This window comes from Felis catus, chromosome C1 (assembly GCF_018350175.1).
Source record: "Felis catus isolate Fca126 chromosome C1, F.catus_Fca126_mat1.0, whole genome shotgun sequence".
Lineage (NCBI taxonomy): Eukaryota > Metazoa > Chordata > Mammalia > Carnivora > Felidae > Felis > Felis catus.
Genome location: NC_058375.1, coordinates 203,402,447 through 203,428,873, shown reverse-complemented (window position 1 = coordinate 203,428,873; position 26,427 = coordinate 203,402,447). Strand labels below are relative to the sequence as shown.

At 51.0% G+C, this 26,427-nt stretch overlaps 1 protein-coding gene and 1 pseudogene across 3 annotated transcripts; one reads left to right on the top strand and one right to left on the bottom strand.

Moving 5' to 3' along the window:
- Nucleotides 1-21: 21 nt before the first annotated feature.
- Nucleotides 22-16,621, bottom strand: STK11IP (serine/threonine kinase 11 interacting protein). Of its 3 annotated transcripts, XM_045034526.1 has the most exons (26): nucleotides 16,462-16,621; nucleotides 15,991-16,336; nucleotides 15,391-15,476; nucleotides 12,679-12,884; nucleotides 12,401-12,475; nucleotides 12,013-12,108; nucleotides 11,523-11,630; nucleotides 11,334-11,405; nucleotides 10,125-10,251; nucleotides 9,788-9,891; nucleotides 9,558-9,653; nucleotides 9,283-9,324; nucleotides 8,967-9,107; nucleotides 8,684-8,768; nucleotides 7,769-8,110; nucleotides 7,158-7,363; nucleotides 6,324-6,440; nucleotides 6,045-6,222; nucleotides 4,077-4,307; nucleotides 3,860-3,963; nucleotides 2,796-2,893; nucleotides 2,525-2,703; nucleotides 2,222-2,303; nucleotides 1,937-2,007; nucleotides 1,144-1,391; nucleotides 22-430 (listed from the first exon to the last, which is right to left on the bottom strand). In XM_045034526.1, exons 3-26 carry the CDS (start codon nucleotides 15,449-15,451, stop codon nucleotides 281-283), a joined length of 3,219 nt encoding a protein of 1,072 aa, XP_044890461.1. In that variant the 5' UTR covers nucleotides 15,452-15,476; nucleotides 15,991-16,336; nucleotides 16,462-16,621; the 3' UTR covers nucleotides 22-280. The 3 variants fall into 3 exon arrangements, with proteins under 3 accessions (XP_044890461.1, XP_044890462.1, XP_011283962.2); XM_045034527.1 differs by lacking the exon at nucleotides 9,558-9,653; XM_011285660.4 differs by lacking the exons at nucleotides 15,991-16,336; nucleotides 16,462-16,621 and adding an exon at nucleotides 15,644-15,769.
- On the top strand, nucleotides 15,450-24,700 carry LOC105260883 (annotated as a pseudogene).
- The last annotated feature ends 1,727 nt before the right edge of the window (nucleotides 24,701-26,427 follow it).

Below are 26,427 nucleotides of genomic sequence, written 5' to 3'. Positions count from 1 at the left end.
ACACATGTCAATACCTCCACGGCCTCTGGAATGGAAACAATTTATTGATACCTGAGACACTGTGCAGGAGACACGTTCCTACTGACCACTTAGCTTGACCCCTTGGGCCAGACCAGGCCAGGCAACTTCTCTCACCCTTCCCTTGGGTGAGATGACCCTTTCCTGGGTCATTCTGGGGCCTCACTGAGCGTCCAAAGGCTGGAGAAGTCCACAGCCAGAGTCTGGAGAGACAGCCTGCAGCCGTGGCTCCTAAGGCCAAAGCGGGGTCGGCAAGGAAGCCTCACCGGTCAAGATCTAGAGCCTCCTGGGTCACAGTCCGGAGTCCGATGGAAAACAACTCCTCCCAGGGCTCCCGGATCCAGGCCAACAGGGCCGTCAGCTGCTCAGGACACACAACCCGAAGTGCCCAAAAACTCTCCAGCCGGGACACCTGGCAGACAAAGTGGCGGTGAGGTGAGGCTCACAGAGGACCCACCGCCCCTCGACTCAAAGGCGTCTTTCCTTCCCCAAGCCTGTGTCACTCCCTGTAGGAGACCCTGACTTTGAGCTTTTTAAACAGAACGCAATCAACACTTACTGGAGGCCCCCCAGAAGGCTTTCACATTTACTATCTTGTTCTTTTAATCCACCGTTTTTCAGAATATAAGTCCTGGAGTCAGTTCCAAGGAATTGGCTGGAGTTCAATTTCTGCATCTACCACTTGTGACCCAGGCAAGTAAGTTAATGTCCCCAAGCCTCAGTTTCTCCATCTGTAATAGGCCTAATGAGAGTACTCCTCCCACTGAGGCTGTGAAAACCAGATGGCTGGCACTGGGGCCCAATCGAACATGAACTCCAAGCGGCAGCCGGTGCGTCATGAAAGGCTTCCCAGGCAACACAAAGCCAGGCTCCAGGTCCATGGGGTTCCCATGGCTGTCTCCCCCACCTCTACCTGCTGCTGATCCAGACACCCAGCGAGCCCCCCAGTTCCCTGCACCCCACTTCTCCATGCTCCCTCCAGCATGACTGCCCCTCACATCCACACTGCCCCCAATGCCCAGCCCTCCTAGATTCATTTCCCACACTGCCCACCACCCCTGTCCTCATCTCTCTCTCTCTCTCTCTCTCTCTCTCTCTCTCTCTCACACACACACACACACACACCTCGTCATAGAAGACCAGTCGCAGGTCCCCCGGGGCCGTGCGATACAGCAGCACCGAGCTCAGGCTGCTGAGTGGCCACTGCTCCCTGACATGCACAGAAGGGCCCAGCCCCAAGGGCAGGGACTTCTCAGAAGCTTCACCAGATGGTGCTGGAAGAGGAGGCTCTGCCTGGGACCCCGCAACGTCCTCCTCTAACAGGTACAGGGTGGACAGAGTCATCAACAGGGACACAGGGCAGGTTGCAGGGCCTAGAGGGAAAGAGACAGGGCGAGGCCCAGGGTGGAAAGCCGCAGAGGAGCCCAGATCCCTGGGGCAGCATCCCAGTGCGCTGGAGAGGAGTGAACCACACCCTGCTGAGGTGGTCAGAGGGCAGCCTGTGCCCCTGGAGGCCAGGGCCCTCCCTTCTCCAAACTCCAGGCATCTCTAGCTTCCAAAACCTGAGGCCCAAGACAAAGGGAACCTACCCCACCACCCACCCCACTCAGAAAGAAAGATCCACTCGCCTCCTCTGACAGGATGAGGTGGAGCAGACCCAGCCAATCGGCTCCACTTCATAGAAAGCCCATACCCAGAAGCAAAGGTCTCTGAGCAACTGAGGACCCAGGAAACCTCCTGGCCCCCCTCAGAGAGGCCGGGAAGACTAAGGCTGTCATTTGGGTGTGCCTGTGAGTGAGAGGAAGTCCGGATTCCAGGAGCTGAAAATTGCTACCACGGCATGAGAGGCATGGGGGGGGGGGGGGGGGCGGGGGTGCGTAGCCAGCGGCCTGGACAAGATGAGGTACCGAAGCCTTACCTTCGACCAGGAACACCCGAAGGTAGAAGAACAGGGGAGGCTCCGAGGAAGAGCCCCTCTCCAGCAAAGGCCTGGGGAGAAGGTGTGGTCAGCGAGGGGGGCAGAAAATACTGAGAGGGGCAGGGAGGAGGGACCAGAGCTGGGTCAGGGGGTTGCAGGCGTGAGGGCAGGTGGCAGGCCCAGGTGCTCAGGGCCTAACCGCAGCCAGAGCTGGTGGCGAGGGCCTGTGCTCCAAGAGCGGCCGCATGGGCCACCGAGCCCGGCCTCGGCCTCCTATCCACTCACCAGAGGCGGTGCTCCGGGGTTACCTCCTCCTCTGTGGTGCTGACACTGCTCCTCCAGGCGGGAGGCAGAGCCTGCAAGACATCTGGACCGAGCCGGCCAGGGACAGGGAACCTCAGCGACCCCACCTCTTCCACCCCACCCTCTCCGCCTCTCAACACCTTCCGTTCTCACGATCTCTAGATTTCAGAAACCTCTACGAGGGACGAGTCCCAGTACCCGTCTGTCTCCACTGCGGCTGCCAGACACGGGCAGCCCCCACCTGCCCTCCCTGCACCTCCCTTCCCCCTCTCCCCCCTCTCTCACCGGTGAGCTCGTCTAGGAAGGCCCGGCAACGTCTGGCATCTCGGGGCAGCAGGACACAGCTGCCTGTCCCGGCAGCCCACTCCAGCCGCAGACTCTGTCCTGCCAGCCCCAGTTCGACGCCACTCAGGTCGTGCAGGGGGACGGCCAGGGTTGGCTGTAGCCAGCTAGCCGGAGGCCCACTGAGGAGAGGCAGGGCCAAAGCAGTGGCGACGAGTGAGTGGCATGAGACCCAAGGGGCCCCGCCCTGACCCTGGCGGCCCCGCTCACTCACCTTATGTCCCCTGTCACTTTTAACACGTAAAGCCTGTGGTCAGACACCACCACAAGACACACAAACTCCCCAGGGTGGCCTGCCAACACGACGGGCACCTGAGGAGCAGGGAAAATTAATGAGAAGCAAGGGAGGACCAGGGAGGAGGCTGCCAGGCTGAGAACAGGTTCGCTGTGCTCAACCCTCCCCCCGGTGCTCACGCACCCTGGCCCCACCCCCCTGCACCCTGACCCTCAGCTGGGCTCAGCGGGTTTCCCTGCCTGGCACCGTGCCCCCTCTGGCCCACCCTCCACACTCCGCCGGACTGTCCTAAAGCAAACTAGACTGCCACTCCCCTGCCTCAGGGCTCCTGCGGCCCTTGGGATCGGGTCCAATCCCCTTGGCGGGCACTTGAGGCTGCCCCTCAACTGACCCCTGCCTCCCTCTTCAGACTCCTCTCAGGACACCCGCCCCCTCCCGCCCCCTCCTCCTGCTGCCCCGACAGCAGTCTTCCCCACGCGCTAGCTCCTCTCTCAGGCCCCCACCTACGTGCTTTTTCCTCCCCCCAGATCCTCACCTCCTACTCTGTAACTCCTTTTTCAAGACCCGGATTACACCTTAGATCGGCTCCCCAAAGAGAGGCTCCCTCACTCAGCCCGAACCCAGCCCTTTCCAGACCATCGGGTTTCTCACACCACAACGTAAGACGGCTGGCGACACCGATTTACCCTAGACCCTTAGCGTCCTGCACATGCTAGATGCTCACAGAGGAACCAGTGACATCGTAGATCTACAACAGCAACGGGAGGTCCCCCTCGAGCGCCAGGTGCTGTGCTAGGCAGCTGTGACGCGGGCCCTCACTGACGCCACCACGCTCTGTAAGGCAGGCCCTGCTACCCCCGTTGCAGAGCGGTGACAACTGAGACTCCGATATCACAGCCATGCTGCACGTGACCGCTGGAGTTGAAGCCGGGAACCGGACCCGGTGCTTCCAGAACCACTGCCCTGACACGATCTGCTGCGCTGGCAGCGAGTGGGCACTCTGGTCAGTGAGAGGCGCGGGGCAGTGCCGGGCTGGCACAGACCTTGGTGCAGCACTGGAACTCCTCCTGGGCATCGGTGAACACCTCAACATCCAGGAAGAGCCGGAGTCGGTGGTCCACGGAGCGGAGGCCGTGGCGTTCAGGGGCTGGGGACAGCAGTGGGCCGTCAGCCTTGGCTGCCACAGCGCCGTCCCGCCTCCCCGGCAGGACCTCCTCCCTCCCGCAAACACCACCCCTGTCTCGTTTCACCTCTACTCACGGGGACTGAGGCTCCAACTGTGGTGATCTCGGGAGCCCGGTGCCTGAGATGGGGCCGGGTCGGCCCTGTCGCGGTGGTCACTGTGGTCAGAAGGGTCACAGACAGTGCTGGTGGACTGCAAGGGAGCTGGCGATTGTTCTCCCTCCCTATGCTCCCTGTTGGTGGTTCCCAGGGACAGAGCCAGGAGAACCACATGATCGCTACCACAGTTTGGACATACAGCAGGAGATTCTGGAAGGAATGATGGGCACAGTCCCTGTGAACCACCCCCCCGCCCCACAGTGTCACAATCCCCTACCACGCTCATAATGTTCCCCACCCCCTCTTGGACTCCCCCTGGCCGACATCTCCAGCTTCATACACTCCTACCATTCCCAACGCCCCTCTCCCCACTCCCTCTGCAGGCCTGTTAACCACCCTCCATCCCGGTGAGGAAGCAGCAAACCCAGACCCATGGCCGGCAACCTCCTCAAAGTGGACCCCACCTTCTGATTTGAGGCCTTCTCAGAGAGGACCAAACTCAGCCAGGCCCTGCTCTGGTCCCCTCCCACAGCCTCAGGCTGGTCACGTGCTCTGATGCTCCACCAGCCACATCTGAAAGCTCCAAATCAACAGATCAGGAAGGCAGGGTGCCAGGTATGGGTCCAATTCCAGACTCTGTCACTTAACAGCTGTCATCTAGGCAATTATGACAAGTCACCTAAGCTCCCTGAGCCCGGTTCCTCTTCGGTAACAGAGGGTGATGACAGTGCCTATCTCACAGAGTTGTCAGGATGGGTGAACGGACCAGGTAAAGAACCCAGGTCAGGGATCGGCAGCAAGAGAAAAAACATTCCTTGAGCAGCTATAGCGTGCTGGGCATACGCCAGAACCTCTGACGACAGAATCAAAACTCTCCCGACCCCATTTTGCAAATGAGGAAAGCAACGCTCTAATAACTGAACGTACCTGGACTGAGACCGTGGAGCTGAGGCTAGCGGTGGTAGCTACCATTTACGGAGGACCTGTGCTTTGTGCCAGACACTGTGCCTGGCGTCTTTCTGTCACGTTTCAATCTCCTAACAGTACAGAGGACAAGTTCACTCCCTTCTTTGTTCAGATGAGGTAACCAAGGCTCAAATAAAAAGAGGACGTAACACACAGGAGCGTTCAATGATAATGACCCACTGAAGGGACCCCAGGGGCCACGTGACCCTGTGGAGCACAGAAAGGTCTTAGAGGGGACGGGGCTCTTTCCACTGTGTGCATTGTACTTCTGGACCTCTGGGGAGGGCGGTTTAGAGAGGGGGGTGGAAAGGGGTCTATTTTCTCGATAAACTTTCAACCTCTGCGCTAGCCGCTGCCAAGAAGAAAAAAGTGGCTACTAAAAGTCATACGTTTCAACACAGACGTTATCGAGAATATTTCTTTCTTCTTTAATGTCCTCAAAGACATAGCTTTTTGACCGATCTACAGTGGAAAAAATCTCTCCCGTTAAAGAACACAGTGTGAAAAGATGCCATGAGGCACCACTCGATATGAAGTAGCTTCCAAGGTCAGTCAAGGAAGGACAATCTCAGCCAACTCCCACAGCATCTTACTCCACAGCCAAACACACTCAGAGGACAGCACTACACCCGATACTGCAGTGAGAGCTCAGGAGCTCTTATGCAGTTTCTAAATCTTAGCCAGAAAAAGTGGAAAGAGCCTTCAAGTTATGAAAAAATAATGAGTACGTTTAAATAGTTTCAGAGATTGTATTTCCCGGCTTTCAAAAAGAAAGAATATAATTTCTCTTTTTGCTCTTTTTTTTTTTTTTTTTTTTGATAAATGTATCAGACAGATGAGTCTATTTTCCTCCAGGCAGAAAAGCTGGTCCCAATTCCTTCCCTGCCCTGGGGTTCCCCCTCCACACTCCCTCCCTCAAAGCCACTGTCTCTGAAATGGTGGGAGAGGTGTGGGCAGGAAGGCCAAGGGCAGGGCCCGTACCTGTCTCTTGGAACAGAGGCCTCCAGCCTTCCTCACTGTCTAATCCCAACCTGGGCTCCTCTGGCTTGAACTCATGGCCACAACGTAGACACTGGAGTCTGCCCCTCGGCGGGTCTCTTGCTTCCCCAAGCTGACACTGAGCCGTGGTGGCTGCTTGGGTCAACACGGCAAGCAGCTCCTGATACAGGGTTGGCCAGAAGCAGCTGTGAGCAATGGACCCTGGCCCTTGACCCCCCAATCCTTCCCCAGCCTCCTGGGCCTCGCTCCGGGCCCCATTACCTGGATAGCTGCATGGGCATCGGGCTCCAGCACCACATATCGACGCAGCTGCCGGTCAGGGCAAATATAGGAGAAACGCAGAACAAGGACAGGGGCCCTGGGGAGCGGATCTGAGCCCTGCACACAAAGAGGGGGACTGCGTAGAAAAGAGTAGAGAAGGGGCGCCTGGGTGGCTCAGTCGGTTAAGCGTCCAACTTTGGCTCAGGTCATGATTTCATGGTTCGTGGGTTCGAGCCCTACAGCAGGTTCTGTGCTGACAGCTCAGAGCCTGGAGCCTGCTTCAGGTTCCATGTCTCCCTCTCTCTGCCCCTCCCCCAGTCACACTCTGTCTCTGTCTCTTTCAAAAACAAATAATAAAAACGTTAAAAAAGAAAGAAAGAAAGAAAGAAAGAAAGAAAGAAAGAAAGAAAGAAAGAAAGAAAGAAAAGAAAGAAAAAAAGGAAAAGAGAAAAGAAAAGAAAAGAAAAGAAAAGAAAAGAAAAGAAAAGAAAAGAAAAGAAAAGAAAAGAAAAGAAAAGAAAAAGAAAAAGGAAGAGAGAGTAGAGAGTGGACCAGAGGGATTCCAGTTATACTGACAGCATGGCAGACAACAGTAGCTCTGGATGTCATGAAAATGCTCCTGCTGCCATCCACGCTCCAGCTCAGCAGCCCAGCCTCCCAGGCTGCCTGGGGCCATGCCTTTGCCCCCGCAGCTTCCCTCTTCTGCTCCAAGAGCCAACGAGAGACTGTGGGAAACTCGCAGTCCAGGGCTTGGCACCCAACAGCCATGCTGTCCGAGTCGGCTCCTGCAAAAAGCCCAGCCCCTCTTCCAGGACCCCTAACACCACCGCTCACCTCGAGCACCGCTTCTCTGCCAGTCCGAGGCTCGGGCTCCACCTCAGCCGCCTCTAGACTCTGGAGCTCCAGCCGTGCCAGGGTCCGGGCCGCTTGGAGTTCCACCTCAAACAGGTGGCCAGAAGTGACCCGGAGAAAGCATTCCCTGCCCCGCACGCCCTCAGGCCCCTCCAGGGGACACACCAACATGGGGCGACACAGTTCCGCTGAGGAGAGATCAGGGGAGCAGCCCCATAAGAAGAGAGAGGTATCCCTGACTCTGCCCTCCCAAGGGGTGGCCTTCCATCCAAGAGGGGTAAGCCAGGGGCGCCTGGATGGCTCAGTCGGTTGAGCGTCTGACTTCGGCTCAGGTCATGGTCTCACAGTCCGTGGGTTCGAGCCCCGCGTCGGGCTCTGTGCTGACAGCTCGGAGCCTGGAGCCTGCTTCCGATTCTGTGTCTCCCTCTCTCTCTGCCCCACTCCCATTCGCCCTCTGTTTCTCTCTCAAAAATAAACATTAAGAAAGACTGCAGGGGTGAGCTATCCCCAGTCTGGGTTTTCCTAACTCTCCCAGATACGCCACCAGCACCGGGCCCCGTCTCCCTGACGGGCACTGAGCGCTCACAACTCACCCTCCACTTCATTCCGCTCCTGCTCCTCCTCCTCTTCTTCCTCCTTTCCTTCTTCCTCCTTCACCAGCTCCTCCACCACCTCTTCTTCCCGGGGCTCCGGCCGTAGCCTGACCTCCTCTGCCATTTCCTGCGGTGACTCCTTCTCTGGGCGGGGAGGCCCAGGCACAGACCCTGGGCTCAGGGTGTCTGGGCACAGAGTGCTGAGGGCAGGGGTCTGGGAGGCAGCCAGAACCGGGGTCCCAGAGGTCTCCAGGTGATTCCTATACTGTAGCCAGTCACAGCCAAACCGTTCCCGGAAGCTGTTCATGAGTTCAAGTTCCCGATGCTGCTGCACAAACTGCCCTGGGCCGGTGGGGAGAGCACCACTGAGCAAGCCCACGCCCCCACCACAACCCCCGCCGAGCCCGACCTCTTCTGCAACTCTCCCTCACAGTGAAGTAAACGGGTGTGTAATGTTAATAGGGGCTGGGCATCAGGGGGAAACTAAAGGCTTCCCCTCAGCAGCGTGTCCTGAAGCGTGTTCTGTAGAACACCTGTGGTCGTGTGCAATTCAGAACCACACAACATCCACTCCTTGGGAGATTTGAAATACAAGGGGGCACCCTGGAGGTCCTGAGACGTCCTAGGAGGAGGACGTCTATTTGACTTTGGTTAGCCCAGAAGTTCCCACGGAATCTAGTCATCAAGTGACCTTTCGACAGCCTACAAAATTCACGTTCCTTGAAAAACACTTTGGAAAATGCTGCCCAGGAGTGGTCTCTTCTCCTTTCCCTAAATTAGAAAGAAAGAGGAAAGCCTACGAGGCCCTCTATAATGCTGTGCTCCACCACAGACAGAATCCTTCTACCGAGAAGACTGGGACAGGACACTGAAGACAGGACTGGGCAAGGGCAGCTGGGAGCATGGCGGACTTACCAGCCGGGGAGGGGTCCAGAGTACGGGGCTCTGGGTCTGTATCACTGGGTTCCGAGATACTTGCTCGCCTCACACGGACTCGGCTCTGAAGGTGGACAGAGGGCCCATGCTCTATGAAAGCCAGGGCCTCCCACCCTGCCATCCATGGCCACCCACCCAACCTACCCAGAAAGCCCCACTCACAACCAAGGACGAGGCCTTACTATTTTCAGCCCATCGATAAACCAGAGCACCCATTAAAGGGACTCAACCCCAGCACAAGGCAGCCTAGGACACCGTCTACCTTAACCTTACGATGTGGGGGCTGGGCCACAACGCCCCCAGAGGAGATGCTGTCGCTCAAGTCAGGGCCACCTGAGGTTTCAACAGTACTCCCTGCTGGCCAGAGCACAGGTGGAGCCATGGAGCTGGAGGATGTGGAGAGCTGGGGTGTGACAACAGGAAGGACAGAAAGGTTGGAGCCAGAGGTACACCTCTGCCCTGCCAGGCTAGCCAGAGGACAGGCCCTACTTTTCAGCTTCCCAGAAAGACCCCTACCCTGGGACCCCTTTCATGTCCTCCCAAACCAATCCTATTCCCAGAGCTCCCAGCATACTAACCTGAAAGTCAGTCAGTGACAAGACTTTCCCGTCGAGAAGGAACTGAGCAAAGACAAAAGAGGAGGGGTCGTGTTGGTGGTAGAGTTCCTGCCTGCCCACGCAGGGAAACCCTTCAGCCCAGGGACCCCTAGGCTCAGCGAGGGGCAACAGCATAACAAGCAGGGAGTCCGGGGCTATGGCCCCTCACCCAAGGATGGGGTGGAAAGAGGCACAGGGGGCGAGGGCAGGACCAGGCAAGAGAGGGACAGCAGAGCGGATGTGAGAAGATTACTCACGCCGGCTGCAGCATCCCTGACACGGGGTGACAAGTACTGGGCAGTGACCTCCCGATGCGCAGGGTGGAACCACAAAGGGTTCCCCTCCAGGTAGAGCTGAAGAGCAGGAAGGGGAGACTGAGATGGGCCTCAGGCCTCCCTGAGTGAGGAAGGGCACTCACCAGATCAGCCCGGGAGGGAGGGAGAGGCGCACAGCTGGCTCCCAAGTCCCGGAAGCGCTCAAGACTCACCTTGCGGAGCTCAGCCAGTAGCCACAACGGGGACAGCTCCCTGTGTCCTTCTAGCAGGTTGTACGCCACATCCAGGTGCCGCAGGTTCCTCAGCCGCTCCAGGCCTGGGTAGAGATGAGAAGGGAGGAAGGACAGGTGGGTGAGTTCAGGGGGCAGGGTGCTGGGGGACATGCAGCGGCAAGACCAGCCTGGGCATCTCAGACCTACCCGTAGACCCACAAGAGGCCCTGGAGGCATGCGGTTCCCGGACCACTCTCAGTCTCACATTGCCCCTAAAACCCTGTGTGCCCCCGCCTACTCTCTGGCCCCCCACTTCCCTCCCCAAACTCCCACTCACCCTGCAGGCTCCGGAGCTCATTGCCTCGCAGTATCAGGGTCCCCAGAGCGGCCCCTGAGGGTCCTATTCTTGGCACCATATGCAGGTGGTTATAGGAGATGTCCAGATGGCAGAGCTCAGACAAGTCCTGAGAGGGGTTGGTGACAAAGATTCTCTCCTTGACCAGACTCTAGCCGGGCTCCTCTGAGCCTTCAAGCAGGCCTCAACCTTGGCCTATAAAGACTGCGTACTCTCAGCACAAATGATTCATCCAGTCCTCCACCCGCCCCTCCCCGCACCATGTTAACAGACTTGAACGAATACTGGCATAGTTCCTAATAGCTCAAGGTCACATCATTGGGAAGACAACTCCAACCCCCTTCCGTTCCGTCCTAGAGAAACTCCAGGCTGCCAGGAGAATTTAGTTTGTAGCAGCCAATGCCTGAAGATACAGCCCCTGTGTCCCAGCCTCTGTGGGAAGGTAGGAAGCTAACTCTGGCAAGCGCCGGTTAGCAAACCCAGACCCAGATGGGTTTCATGTGGACCAATGCCCCCTTCCTGCTTTCTGTACATTTCTACTTTCTTGACCTGAGGAAACTGACTGGAGAGAATCTGCTCAAGCCCCTGTCTTCCCCGGCCCCATTCCCTCACTCTCCCTTTAAAGGTCCCAGTAATCTCTGCACAAACTGAATTGGAGTTCAGTTCACGCTGAAGTTTACTACCAATTAAAATAGTTTTACTGCTGATTACATTCCACGCTAGCTTATTACTACTCCAATGGTGCGTTACGGATTAAAGTCTGTTCTCACCACATTAACTAGTGTCTGACTTTGGCCACCCCTGACTATGAGATGCGGGAGAAGGCTCTTCACCATCTTCCCGAAGCCATCTTTCCTGAGCTAGGCATAGGCTGAGCAACATCCCACAACCTTCGCACCCACAGTAATACTATACAAGCAGGTACTCCTATGACTTCTGCTTGATGGGTGAAGAAACTCATAGGTTAGTTTGTCCCAAATCACACAAGGATTAGGAGCTGAGATTTGAATGCTGGCCTGTCTTATGCTAGAGCCTGAGTTCTCAAACAGTACTGCCTCCAGGATGCAGCCCCACCTGGGGGAAGGCGGGGGACAAGACGAAGGTGGGAGCAAAACCAGGTCCAGGAGAGAGGATCAGAGCAGAATCAGAGACCCATGTGGTGCCAGCCCCAACCAGCCTGCCCTTACTCACCATCAGGAAGCCCTCACAGTCCTGCACTTGATTGTGGCTCAGATTCAGGAAGCGCAGAGCTGACAAGAGACGCTGGGGGGCATGGGAAAAGCAGCAGAGAATCAGACACCTCCGTGCAACAAGCTGGCCCTCCTCCCTAAGGGCCTGTCCGTGTCCTTCCCCAAATTCCCTTCCCTCTCAGGCACTCACCAGGGAGCTGTCTAAAGAAGTCAGTGCGTTGTAGCTGAAGTTGGCAGAGAGTAGAGCCAGCCAAGGCAGGGCAGAGCAGAGGTCACCACCGCAGGCTGAGAGGAGCTCCTGAGACAGGGTGCTCCATTACCGCCACTGTCCCCTCCTCCCCAATGCAAGGCCACGCTGTCTCCCAGCCATTCATTCGTTCTTTATATACTAAAGTCGGTCTGCAGAGGCAGACTGAAAGAAAGCCCAGGGCCCTGCCCCCAGGAGTTCATTGTGGGGAGAATGGGGAGACAAACATGGGAATATTGAATACAAGAGGGTAGGTGTGGCCATAAACATATAAACAGATACATAGTGCTCTGGGAGCAGAGCAAAGGGGGCAAGGACACTGTCCAGAGGGAAGCAGGAGGCAGGGAAGGCTGCAAAAAAGAGGGAATGTCAGAGCTTGGTCCTCTATGTCCCTCAGAACAGGGCATCCGGGCCCAGCCTTCATTCTCCTTACCTCTAATGCCTGGATGCTCCTGCTGCAAATCAGGGTCTCTAGCTGGGAGTAGATGCCACAGAGGCCACGAAGGCAATGGATGGGGACACCTCGGAGCTGCGGTGGAGAAAAGGAGGGAGGGAAGGAGGGAGACAAAACTTCACAAAAGGCAGACGCTTCACCTCACTTTCCCTCCTTTTACAGGGAGGGAAAGGTCGACAAGGCCAACTATGATTCAGGGAACCGTTACACGAGACAGATGTCACACTGCCACAGAGCAATGGGCACACTCAGGCCTGTCCCCCTGCCCCCCCCCCCCCCCCCCCGCAAAAGAGACCGTCTCTCTTTCTCCATTCCCAAAAGGTTGTCCCAAGCTGGGTTTTGTGTGTCAGCATCCAACACTCCATACCTCCAGATGCCGAAGGGACTTGAAGGGAAAAATCTTGATGGGCCCTGGGAGGCCAGAACCAGGGACATGTACCAGCTAAAACAAAACAAAACAAAACAAAAAAATCACTCATGTCACTGAGGCCAGCACATCTCCCTTTCCTTAACCTCTCCTCCTCGGCACAGCCACCCACAGCTCTCACATCTCCTCGATCTGGGCCCTGCAGACTTCTTGCACCCATGTACCCACCCCCAGCTCTTGGGCCCTGTGTACATCCTACCCAATTCCCACCCCAGGACCTTGAGTGAAAGAGTTTTCTGCAGCACATCGAAGAGGAACTGAAGCTGGAGGATGACAGGGGAGTCGGCGGGATGAGAGGGCAGAGCCACAAAGCCTGTCTGGCCAGGGCCCCACGGTCCCAGGTGCAGCTCAAATACGTGGCTCAGCTGCTGCAGGGTGCCAGTCAACAGGCTCAGAGTGCTACGGCCAGACAGGACCACATCACCTGCAGGGAAAGGGGCGGACAGGAAGGAGAGCATAACAAAAGGGTCTTTCCCTTTATCCTAAGACTCTGCGACCCCAGGACACACCCAGTCCAATCCACACTGTAATCTTCCGCTGCCAGGATCATACTATCTCCTCCCCCGCCCAAAAGTCTTCAATGGCTCCCCTCTCTCTTCCCAAAAAGTCCTAACTCTTCAGCCTGAAATATGAAATCGTGTCACTACATCCAACCGACGTTTCCAAATTTTCTTTCACCATCTGCTCAAGAGAGTCTGGCCTACTCACGATGCTGGGAATACAGTCAGCGTGGTTCACAGCTTCCTCGTTTTCTGATATTCCCTTCCACTCTGCTCAGCTTGAGACCTACCTCCTCCAGGCAGGCTTCTCACTGTGTCACACTGCTGTACTTTTAGACCATAATCATTCATTTTACATAAAAGCTGGTAATGTGTCTCATCTTTTTTTTTTTTTTTTTAAGTAAACTCTACATCCAACATGGGGCTCAAGCCCATGACCCCAAGATCAAGAGTCACATGCTCCACCGCTGAACCAGCCAGGTGCCCCAGGTGTTGGTTTCATCTTGACTTCTTTTTCTGATTGAAAGATAGGCACACTTGCAGAAACTTTCAAACAATCCTAAAATGCACGTCATAAAAAGAATAACCGCTCGTTATAGCATTGGTACTATTCTTGATCTCTATGCTAAAACTGCTCTAACGAGACTGTCATCCTTGAGGGCATCTTTTGATCACCTTGGTACCCGTCACTGCACCTAAAAAAGTATAGCTGTGAGGTAGGCACAGAGAAATATTTTGTTTACTTTTTTTTTTTTTTAAACCAAGATATAGGGGTGCCTAGGTGGCTCAGTCGGCTAAGTGTCCAACTCTTAATTTTGCCTCAGGTCCTGATCTCACGGTTCGTGAGTTCAAGCCCTGGGTCAGGCTCTGCCCTGGCAGCGTGAAGCCTGCTTGGGATTCTGTCTCTCTCTCTCTGTTCCTCCCCTATTTGCACACAAATGCTCTCCCTCTTTCTCTCTCAAAAATAAACAAACGTTTTAAATAAAAACAAGGATAGAGTCAAAGGATGTTGCAAAAATGTTACAGACAGGTATTCTATACCCTTCACCCAGTTTCCACCAATGGTTACATTTTATGTAAATGTGGTAAGAGATCAAAGGCAGGAAACTGACGATGTAAATACGTACATCCCTATAGTTCTATGCCACTGTCATTGGTGTGGATTCCTATAACCAACATCACCATGAAAATACAAAACTATTCCATCACCATAAATATCTCTCTCTAGCTTCCTCTTTATAGCAATACATACATACATACACATATACACATACACACACACACACACACACACACACACACACACACCATCATGCCTAACCCCTAGAGCACCAGGTCAGATTTGTCTGAACAAACCAATAAATCCTGTAACCTTACTTGAAAGATGGTCTATGTACTTGACACAAAGGGTAGATGCAGACAGGGTTCAAAGACTCTTCCCACCCTCAAAGAGCCCCCCAGTCTACAAGAGATAAAATACATACACAGTTAATAAAACAAGCCAGAAACTGAAACTGCTACAAACAGAGATTCCACAGATACCATCAATGGGAGTACAGAGTGCTAGAAGGCAGCTAACATGAATTGGGTAGTATGTGACAGACAACTTTGTTACCTCATTTAAACTTCTTTAAAATCTCCTAAAGAGAAGCACTACTGACCACCTCTTTCAGATATGAAAATGAGAGCTTAGAAAAGAATATCAACCGAGATTATATAGGTGGTAGGAAGTTGGTACTTGTGTGTGATCTCAAAGCCAAGGCTTGTTGTACCACAACTAATGTCAACCACATACTGAACAACCAGTGTGGCTCCACCACGCCCAAGTCCTGAAAGAAGAAACTCTAGTAAAAACAGCTACCAGTTTTGAGCCCTTACATATTATGCAAACACTGTCCTAAGTGCTTTACGTGAATTAAAATTAATCCCCTCGACAACTTTTTGAGTCAAGTACAATCATTATGCCATTTTGCTGGCGAGGAAAACTGAAGCTCAGAAAACTTAACTTCGCCACGTTTGAAAGAAGGTTGGGATTCCAACCCAAGTGAATCTGACTCCAACAAACCTCGTGCTTTTAACTATACTAAGGATCTTGCCACACAGCAACGATTATACTAGTCCCTGGTCTCCAGAGACTTACAGCCAAGTAATGATCACCTTCCTCTGAGAGTATCAGAGAACGCATGGAGGAAGTGGTACTGGAGTTGGACCTCGAAGGATGGCTAAGGTTTGAACTGTCAAAGACAAAGGACACTGTAAGCAATGGCACCAGAGAAAAAAACCCCAGAGAAGTAAAAAAAATGAACTGACGCTCGAACCCTCGTGACCTTAAACAGCTGTCATTCTATGACCCCTAGGGGGAGTGTCTCTGTAAGGCAGGGTGCACCCCCACCCTGCCTCAGCCCCCAGATTAACCAGGTATCCACTCACCAGACTCCCGCAGCAGCCCGGCGAGCTTCCACACCAGGGTATCCCGCTGGGCGGTCGTCATGGCCACGGGACGCTGGGGGCGGAGCCTGAGAAAGAGGAAGCGGAAGAGCCTCAGGTGGGTGGTAATACAAAAAGCCTAGGACGTCCGAGCAAGCCGAGACCTCGCAGGGAAAAAAAGTAAGGGAGAGAGCGAGGAAGGGCATCCTGTCGGGTACCCTTTCGAGGGGCATAAGACCTCGCCACCCAAACTGACCTCCTGTGGGCTCCTTCCACCAACTCTGCAGCCCGGCGCCTATCAATAATGGACGGGAAGTCCCGCCCCGGAAGGAAGGCGGGGAAGCGGGACAACCGGAAAGCTTGCCTGCGCTGCCGGAAACCACGCCCTAAGTCGTGCAGACGTGTCGGCTGGAGGCGGTGGGGTCTGGGTGCGGACGGGGCGGTCCCTCGGCGCTCCGACCTGCTGGGCCCGGCCTCCCCCCCCCCCCCCCCCCCGCCCGTAGGGGAGCCGCCACCGCCACCGCCATCCCCGCCCCACTCGTGGGCTCCGCTCGGCAAGGGACTTCCACTCGGCTTGCCGCGGCCCCTGTGAGGAAAACAAACCTGACTCGTTGTTTGCAGACTGGGCGAGGAAGCAAAGTTTTAGGAAACGGAATTTTCTCTTAGTGAGGAAAGGACTCGGCCAAAGCGAACACTTGTTTTCCAATTAAAGGAGAGCGAGTCCGCCATAGGAGTTTTTTTGGTATCTGCCGAAAGCGGGAGCTGGCAAATTTGCCACTTCTGCAGTGCCCCTTGACGGTTTTTCCTTAACGTCCCTCCAAACTCTGTCCTTTTTTCCTTCAGCAGTGTCAGACTCTCATACTGAGATTGGTAATGCTCCACGTGTATCAGGTCTCTTGTTTTTACCGCGTTCCGTCTCGTAACACGTGAATAAAAATTGTTAGGCCAGCTTTGAAAAAAAAAAAAAAACAGGTTCACAGAGGCTACGTTACCTGCAAAGGTCTTTCAATTAGTAACCAATTTTGTCAAGACTGCCAAATTTTCCTGGTTCCAAGTTCCCATTAGAGCTTTCACCTTGCTCCCGGTCAAAAGAGGACCTCCCGGCGCCTGGGCGTCTCAGTTGGTTAAGCCTGGGACTCGATCTCTGCTCAAGTCATGATCTCAAGGTTCGCGAGATGGAGCCCTGCGTGGGGCTCTGTGCTGACGCCACGGAGGAGCCTGCTTGGGATTTTCTCCCTCTCTCTGGCCCCTCTCCTGCTTGTGTTTTCTCTCTCTCTTTCTCAAAATACACATTAAAAAAAAAAAAAAAAGACATCAACTACTGAGCTAGATTAAAGAAAAATGTAACGATTTGTTTTTCAGGGAGAGTTGTGCCTTAATTAAGTGCCTTTCTTAATTAAGTGCCTTTTGTACAGAGGAAAATCAAATGAATCCTTTACCAGTTGAGGGTGAGACTATAGTTACCTTTATCTCAAGTTGCAAAATTTGAAGGATCCATTTTTCCAAAGACATAATATTTGAAATGGCAATTTATGCCTCTAAGCCAGACAATTTAGCGTTTATCACATACTGTGTGATCTGAGCCAAAAGCCTAAAAGGCAGTCAAATGAAGTAAGTGGAAGCACGTAGTGAACGGTAGAGCGGTATACAAGGGAAGAGTAGAGTCTCAATATATTTTTGTCGAATTATTAATCCCAGAGCCATGATGGTTGTCAGTCTCTGTTCATCCGTCACCTGGAACTAGGAAGGGAGGGTTCTCCCATAGCTGTCACTGCCAACTGTAACCCTCTTAGGCAAGAAGAGAGATTGTTTTGGGGTGCCTGGGTGGCTCAGTCGGTTAAGCGGCCGACTTCAGCTCAGGTCATGATCTCTCGGTCCAAGAGTTCGAGCCCCGCGTCGGGCTCTGTGCTGACAGCTCAGAGCCTGGAGCCTGTTTCAGATTCTGTGTCTCCCTCTCTCTGACCCTCCCCTGTTCATGCTCTGTCTCTCCCTGTCTCAAAAATAAATAAAACGTTAAAAAAAAAATTTTTTTTTAAAAAGAGATTGTTTTGAAATTACTGACTTGACAGTGCTTTGAAATCTTTCAGGAGTGTCTTGCCAGCCCACAGATTCTGAGAATTGCTCTATTAATATGGAGAGACCCCTGTAGCCAGATTTGCTCTCGATCCCTTGGCCCCCCAGAAATGTGAAAGTGGAACAGAGAGCAGCAAAGAAAACTGAACTATGGAGGGAGAGGAAAACATCCCCTGAGAGAAGCAACAAGGGAAGACTAAGTTCTTGTTTCCAGGCCCCGCGTGAGGCCCACTCCCCTTTCTGCCCTCAGGCTGCGGGAGAGGCCTTGGCCACCTTCCAAAGAATTCCTACCCAATTTTTTTTTTTTTTTTTTGCCTAAATTAGTTTGAGTGTGTCTCTGTAAATTGCTACCATTAAGAACCTTGAGGAAGACAAAAGCTTTTTTATTTTATTCAAGTTTATTTAAGAGATAGACAGCACGAGTGGGGGAGGGGCGGAGAGAGAAAGAATCCCAAGCAGGCTCCGCATTCAGTGCAGAGCCCCAGGCGGGCTTGAACTCCACAACTGTGAGATCCTGACCTGAACCCAAATCAAGATTCAGATGCTTTAACTGACTAAGCCACCTAGATGCCCCAAGGCAAAACCTTTTTTAAAAAACTGAAGTCTGGGTGGCTCAGTCAATTAAGCATCCGACTTCGGCTCAGGTCACCGTCTCACAGTTGGTGGGTTCGAGCCTCGTGTCGGGCTCTGTGCTGACAGCTCAGACCCTGGAGCCTGCTTCAGATTCTGTGTCTCCCTCTCTGCCCTTCCCTTGCTCACCCTCTGTCTCTGTCTCTCAAATATACATTAAAAATATTTTTTTTTAAGAAAAGAAGAAAAAATGATGACAAAGTTAGTTACCAGAGAATACAGACCTCAGAGTCCTAGTCCAAAGCCTGATTGTTTCTAGTACCTTGGAACATGCAGGCCCCTAGACTATAGCCCACAGGGCAACAGAGTAATGATTCCTGGTTAGGACGTGAACCATTGTCCTAGATACAGACCTCACTGCTGTGGTGCTACAGCCTCCCACAGCAGATGAGATGATTGAGACCTAAGGTTTCCTCCAAAATGAAAATTTCACACCCGAAACTGGGTTGTGGGTAGGGAGAGTGAAATTGGATGATCTGTTTCTTTCACCAACCTCTTCATGGAGTGGGAAAGGGGGGCAGATGGAAGAGAATGAAGAGGTGTGAATATCACCTGCAAAAAAAGAGAGCTGTGGTAAAGGAGTTTGTGCTGGAGAGGCCCTGTGCCTGGCACCGATGGCCCCAGGATTGAGTGGTCAGAGGCAGCTCTTTCTACATAAGTTACCGCACATTGTTTCTCTTGGCTCTGATACCAGACCTAGCCACAAAAGACTGCCCAGGAATTGGCCCGGTTGCCAGAATCAGACATATGGGACAAATCAGCAGCATTACAGGAGGTCTGGCATGAGAACACCGCTTTAGACCGTGACCAAGCGAGCCCATCAGAGCCTGGTTCCAGGAGAGACTGAACACAGAGAAGCAGAGGCCAAGCTCAGCGTGAGATTAGAGAAGCCAGGGCCCGAGAATGGCTGACTGAAAAGGAAGTAACAAAATAACAATATCGCAGTGACCCAACAGCAGCTGGGAGAGCCCAGCCTGAGCAGATTTTGCAGTGCTGCATAAAATAAACTGAGGGAGTCCCTGAGTGGCTTTATAAACCTGAGGTCCTTGAGAGTGCCTTAATTCTTTACATTGTCTCTGCTGGAAACCCCTAGAATCATAGGGGGAGGGGTTAAGAAGCGCTGAAAGAAAGATGGGAACCTTGAGGTTAATCCAGAAAACAGAAAGGAAGAGACGAAATGAAAGCTCTATTCCTCATCAGAAGCTGGATAGGAAACCGGATTGGAGGCAGCTACGGAGAAGACAGGAAAGCAAGCAGAATCTTGGAAAAGAAGAAAACGTCGGTTTCAGGCATAAGCCTGATGGCAGAGTCAGGTGCGTCTGTGACACGTGCCTTCCATCTCAATTCTGCCTGCACACAAAGCTGGAGAGAAGAGTCCACAGCAAGGGAGGAATCTGGAAGTGGAATAGTGCAACGGGAAACTCGGATCAACGGGGCAAGGAAACTAGAGAAAAGTGAGATCAAAGGGCTTAGGGTCTCCAAGGGCCTGGGGAAAGGGAAAGGCAGTGGCCGCTTTGGAATCTCAGAGCCCGAGTAGAACCTCAAAAAGTTAAAGCAGGTCTTCATTCTTTCACTGGTTCCACAAATATTTACTGAGCCCTGACTATATGCCAGATCCTGTGCTGGCTTCCGTGTAAATAAAGGAGACAACAGTATGGCTCTTGTCCTCAAGAAGCTGGCAGTGAGGGGCGCAGGGGTGGCTCAGCCAGTTGGGCGTCCAACTTCAGCTCAGGTTATGATCTTTCAGTCTGTGAGTTCAAGCCCCACGTCGAGCTCTGTGCTGACGTCTCAGAGCCTGGAGCCTGCTTCGGATTCTGTCTCCATCTCTCTCTGCCCCTCCCCGGCTCTCACTGTGTGTGTCTCTCTCTCTCAAAAATAAAATAAAAACATAAATTTTTTTTTTTTTTTAAAGAAGCTGGCAGTGAGGTGGAAGGACATACACCAACAATCACATTTCAACATTGTGTTCACTTCCTATTGCTGTAACAAATTACACCAAACTTAGTTGCTTCAAACAGCACCCGTTTGTTACCTTACTGTTCTGAAGGTCAGAAGTCCAAAATGTATCTCACTGGGCTAAAATAAAGGTGGTAGTGGGGCTGCGTTTTTTTCTGGAGCCTCCAGGGGCGAATATGCGTTCTTGCCTTTTCCAGTTTACAGAGGCTGCCCACTTCCCTGGCCCCCTTCTGTCTTCACAGCCAGCAATGGCTAATTGGGCTTTTCTCACATCCATCCTTCTGGTGTTAACTCTTCTGGCTCCCTCTTCCACATTTAAGGACCCTGGTGATTACATTGAGCCCACCCAGGTAACCCAGGATAATGTCCATATTGTAAAGTCAGCTAATTGGCAACCTTAATTCCATCTGAAGTCTTAATTCTCCCCTGTTATCTAGCGTGATATTTGCACAGGTTCCAGGGATTAAGACACAGACATCTTGAGGGAAGGGAGGAGGCCATTATTCTGCCTACCATACTCATGATGCGTGTTATGGTAGAGATAGTGCTATGGGGAGATGGTTCCAGTCCCAGACTGCAAGCTGAATACAGGCTGCAGCCTTTTGCTCTCATCCCTAATGGTTAAAAATAAAAATATACAAAGGATATGAAAATTAATGTAGGAGAGCCTGGCTAGCCCAGTCAGTAGAGTATACGACTCTTGATCTCAGGGTGTAAGTTTAAGCTTCACATTGGGTGTAGAGATTAGTTAAAAATAAAATATTAAAAAAAAAAAAGTGGAGGGGCACCTGGGTGGCTCAGTCGGTTAAGCGTCCGACTTCAGCCAGGTCACGATCTCGCGGTCCGGGAGTTCGAGCCCGGCGTCGGGCTCTGGGCTGACAGCTCAGAGCCTGGAGCCTGTTTCGGATTCTGTGTCTCCCTCTCTCTCTGCCCCTCCCCTGTTCAAGCTCTGTCTCTCTCTGTCTCAAAAATAAATAAATGTTAAAAAAAAAAATTTTTTTTTAAAAAGTGGGGTGCCTGGTGGCTCGGTCAGTTAAGCGTCTGACTCTTGGTTTCGGTTCAGGTTATAATCTCAGGGTTCGTGAGTTTGAGCCCCATGTCAGGCTCTATGCTCACGGCACAAAGCCTGCTTGGGATTCTCTCTCTCCCTCTCTGCTCCTTTCCCCCTCGCACTGTCTCTGTCTCTCTCAAAATAAATAGATTAACTTAAAAAAAAAAAAAAGAGGGGGCGCCTGGGTGGCGCAGTCGGTTAAGCGTCCAACTTCAGCCAGGTCACGATCTCGCGGTCTGTGAGTTCGAGCCCCGCGTCGGGCTCTGGGCTGATGGCTCGGAGCCTGGAGCCTGTTTCCGATTCTGTGTCTCCCTCTCTCTCTGCCCCTCGCCCGTTCATGCTCTGTCTCTCTGTGTCCCAAAAGTAAATAAACGTTGAAAAAAAAAATTTAAAAAAAAAAAAAAAAAAAAAAAAAAGAGGATAGATCAGCACTAAGAAAAAAATGAATTCAAGAGGAAGAAGTGAGGGAGCAAACAGCAATGGTAAGCAAAGACTTTAGTAAATTCATTCAAACTAAAATGTAGGACAAAATAGGCCCACACATACAAAGGAGGGAGGGAGGAAGAAAAAACAATAAAGGGTAAGGGGGGGGGGGGCTGGAGAGAGCAAGGGCAGTGCCTAGCCCTCAGGGTAGATAAGAGAGGAGGTCACAGGGCCAAGGCCCCCAAGCACACAGGATTTGCAATTTTTTTTTTTCAACGTTTATTTATTTTTGGGACAGAGAGAGACAGAGCATGAACGGGGGAGGGGCAGAGAGAGAGGGAGACACAGAATCGGAAACAGGCTCCAGGCTCTGAGCCATCAGCCCAGAGCCTGATGCGGGGCTCGAACTCACGGACCGCGAGATCGTGACCTGGCTGAAGTCGGACGCTTAACCGACTGCGCCACCCAGGCGCCCCTGCAATTTTTTTTTTTTTAAGTAGGCTCCATACCCAATGTACGGCTTGAACTCACAACCTTGAGATCAAGAGTCATATGCTCTACTGATGGAGCCAGCCAGGCACCCCAGGATTTGCAGAATTTAATAAGAATGTGAAGACCTTACAAAGAAACTTGAAAACAGGGGTGCCTGGCTGGCTCAGTCAGTTGGGTGTTCAACTCTTGACTTGGGCTCAGGTCATTCATTATTCCGGGGTCATGAGATTGAGCCCCGTGTCACGTTTTGTGCCAAGCGTGGAGCCTGCATGAGATTCTCTCTCCCTCCGCCCCTCTCCCCCCACTCATGCTTTCTTTCTCTAAAATAAAAATAAATAAATAAATTTTTTAAAAATAAAATAAAGAAACCTGAAAACAAACTAAGTGATGATGTATCAAGATATAAATTGGACTCGGGACCCCCTGGGTGGCTCAGTCGGTTAAGCGACCATCAGCTCAGGTCATGATCTCATGGCTTTGTGATTGCATGGCTGTGCTGACAGCTCGGAGTCTGGAGTCGGCTTCTGATTCTGTGTCTCCCAAGCTTTCTCTGCCCCTCTCCTGCTTGTACTCTCTCTTTCTCAAAATAAATAAATAAGCATTTAAGAAAGAAAGAAAGAAAGAGAGAGAGAGAGAGAAAGAAAGAAAGAAAGAAAGAAAGAGAAAGGAAAGAAAGAAAGAAAGAAAGAAAGAAAGAAAGAAAGAAAGAAAGAAAAGGAAAGAAAGAAAAAGAGAGAGAGAGGGAAGGAGGAAGGAAGGAAGGAAGGAAGGAAGGAAGGAAGGAAGGAAGGAAGGAAGGAAAGAAGGAAGGAAGGAAGGAAGGGAGAAAGAAATTGGCCTGGGCAGAAATGCAAATCTTCCAAATTTGATAGGCCTAAAGTTATAGTCTTTAAAAGACCATGAAGACTACATCAAAGGTTTTCCTGCTATTGAAGATATGTTCCCTTGGTTAAGGTGCTGACCACATCACTTCTCTGTAAGGTGCTGTGCAAACGAACATGAGTACAGAAGATCACATGTAATTCAACTTTCAACTGGAAAAGTTGTGAATGAACTTTTCAAAGAGGCGAGGGAACATTGGATGTCCCTCTGAAAGAAGCCACGTGAGCCTTGAGTGATGACAAACAAAAGTCATTTGCATGTAGAAGGTACAGGTTGGGGCATTCCTTTTATAAGGAATGAATACATCTATAGACCAAACCAGCCACAAGATGTTCAGATTTTGCTTAAAACAGTTTCAATAACAGTTTCAGTTTAGATGATGGTGAGTTGAAACCATACAATGAGGGGCGCCTGGGTGGCGCAGTCGGTTAAGCGTCCGACTTCAGCCAGGTCACGATCTCGCGGTCTGTGAGTTCAAGCCCCGCGTCAGGCTCTGGGCTGATGGCTCAGAGCCTGGAGCCTGTTTCCGATTCTGTGTCTCCCTCTCTCTCTGCCCCTCCCCCATTCATGCTCTGTCTCTCTCTGTCCCAAAAATAAATAAACGTTGAAAAAAAAAATTAAAAAAAAAAAAAAAGAAAAGAAACCATACAATGATCCAACAAATGTTCAATTTCTGGAATCTGTTAAGGGTGACTCTGTGTGTATGCTTGAAATTCAGCAACTTATACTAGAAATCCTTTAAAGTGACATTACTGTTGGCAGAAGGTTTCAAGAGACTCCCCTGGAACTTCAGTGACAGGTTCACGGTGACCAAGTGAATTTGGATATGGAGAATGGTCAAGATCAAGAATACCTAAAGCCTAGAATAAGGTTCAAGGCTTTCTGTGGAGAAAGGCAAACCTTTGGAAGCCTTACACCTGAAATAGTCAGTACACCTTCCTCCCCAGAAGAGGAGGAGAAGTCAATACTTAATGCAGTTGTTCTTATTGATGATTCAGGGCCAACAAAACCCAATTCAAATCCAGGGGCGCCATGCTGGCTCCGTCACTAGACAATGTGACTCTTGATCTCAGGATCGTGAGTTTGAGACCCACATTGAGCATACAGATTATTTTTATTTTTTTATGAATTATGTTTTAAAGTTTATTTATTTTGAGAGAGACAGGGAGAAACAGTGGGGGAAGGACAGACAGACAGAGAGACAGAGAGAGACAGAGAATCCCAAGCAGACTCCAAGCTGCCAGCACCACTCGGGGCTCCATCTCACAAGCCATGAGATCATGACCTGAGCCAAGATCAAGAGTTGGACGCTTAACCCACTAGCCACCCAGGCACCCCTAGAGATTACTTCAAAAAAAATTCAGGGGTGCCTTGGGTGGCTCAGTTGGTTAAGCGACCGGCTCCGGCTCAGGTCATGATCTCACGGTTTGTGAGTTCGAGCCCCACATCAGGCTCTGTGCTGACAGCTTAGAGTCTGGAGCCTGCTTCAGATTCTATGTCTCCCCCTCTCTCTACCCCTCCCTTGCTCACACTCTGTGTCTCTCTGTCTCTCAATAATAAACATTAAAAAAAAAGAATTCAATCTGGGTTAGCAGATGACAGTCATTTGATACGAAGATGCAATAGTGCACCAGACAGTTTACTGGATGTTGGGGAGTTTATTGCACAGTCTCATCCTGAATTTCCAAGTCTTCACTTTATTCTTGTGACTTCATTTCCAAATAGCTGATTAAAGGCTAGGAAAGAGTATGTGCCATATTAGTAAGGAAAATACTTTCAACATTAAAACAAATGATTTTTATTACTTTTATTTATTTTTTTTAAGTTTATTTATTTATTTTCAGAGAGAGAGAGAGAGAGAGAGAGAGAGAGAGCATGAGTGGGATGGGGCAGAGAGAGAGGGAGAGAGAGAATCCCAGGCAGGCTCCTCACTGTCTGCACAGAACTGGACACAGGGCTCGAACTCACAAATCATGAGATCATGACCCGAACCGAAATCAAGAGTTGGATGCTTCACCGACTGAACCACCCAGGTGCCTCTTTAGTGCTTTCATAAATACATTTTGGTTTTATTCTTATTATTAAGGTCTTCCAGCCTTGGTATAGATAATATTGGACTAAGGATGGATCTTGATATTAATATGTTTGAGTTTTTAGTTGCAGGGCTGGCTTATGGGGATAGCTTTTTTGTTTTTTAAGTAAACTCTACACCTAGCAGAGGCTCAAACTCAGGACCCCCTCCCCCCCAGATCAAGTTGCATGTTCTACCTCTTGAGCCAGCCACACACCCCATGGTGATAGCTTTTAAACATCCAGGCAACCCAATTTGTTACATGTTCACTATTAATGTAACAACATTTATTTGCAGAAAAATGAACAAACCCCCTTTGCGATAAATGTATTTGGTAGAATTTGCACTACAGTTTCTTAATGCTGCATTGACCAACAGCCATTAAGAAATTTTTTTAGGAAATTAAGTTGAAAGTTTTTCTGTGATATATACCAAAAAGTATCTGTATTCTTATTTTGAAATCGTTTGATCAGATAATAATTATTTCTCCGGTTTAGATTTTATGCCTCCTTTTTTCAAAACTTTTTTATTGTTTTTTTAATTTATTTTGTTGAGAGACGGAGAGCAAGCTGGGGAGGGGCAGAGAGACAGAGGGAGACACGGAATCTGAAGCAGGCTCCAGGCTCCAAGCTGTTAACACAGAGCCTGATGCGGGGCTGGAACTCAAAACTGTGAGATCATGACCTGAGCTGAAGTTGGATGCTTAACTGACTGAGCCACCCAGGTGTCCCAAGATTTTATGCTTCCTTTTTACTTATTGATTTAACTACATTAATAGTATCAAAAAATACAGTTTGTTTCTTTTTTTGTAGAGCTGTGACCATCATAAACCAGAAATAAAAGGATATAAAGGTCAACAGTCCTTGAAAAGATGTGATACATTTTTATTTTTTTTTTAAGTTTTTATTTTTATTTATTTATTTTTTAATATTTTTTTAGGGCACTGGCTGGCTCAGTCGGTTAAGTATCTGACTTGGGCTCAGGTCATGATCTCATGATTTGTGAGTTGGAGCCCTGCCTTGGGCTCTGTGCTGATAGCTCTGTGTCTCCCTCTCTCTCTCTGCCCCTCCCTCTGCTCATGCTCTGTCTCTCTCTCAAAAATAAATAAACATCCAAAATAATTTTAATTTTAATAATTTAATTTTAATTTGATAATTTAATATTAATAATTTTATTAATAATTTTTAATGTTTATTTTTGAGAGAGAGACAGAGAAAGCACAAGCAGGGAAGGGGCAGAGAGAGAGAGAGAATCCCAAGCAAGCTCCGTGCCATCAGCGCAGAGCCCAACATGGGGCTCCATGTCAAGAACATCAATAACATGACCTGAGCCGAAATCAAGAGTCAGACGCTTAACTGACTGAGCCACCCAGGCGCCCCAAGGTTTTATTTTTAAGTAATCTCTACACCCAACACGGGGCTTGAACTCACAACCCTGAGATCAAGCGTCACATGCTCCACTG

What these genes read in the sequence shown, in the direction of transcription:
- STK11IP (XM_045034526.1), bottom strand. Translation starts at nt 15,451, where the DNA reads ATGACGACCGCCCAGCGGGATACCCTGGTGTGGAAGCTCGCCGGGCTG. An exon ending in GGAGCGGAATGAAGTGGAGG is followed by an intron (nt 7,364 to 7,768) that starts GTGAGTTGTGAG and finishes ATCTCTCCTCAG; the next exon opens with CGGAACTGTGTCGCCCCATG. An exon ending in GCCTCTGTTCCAAGAGACAG is followed by an intron (nt 4,308 to 6,044) that starts GTACGGGCCCTG and finishes CATTCCTTCCAG; the next exon opens with AATCTCCTGCTGTATGTCCA.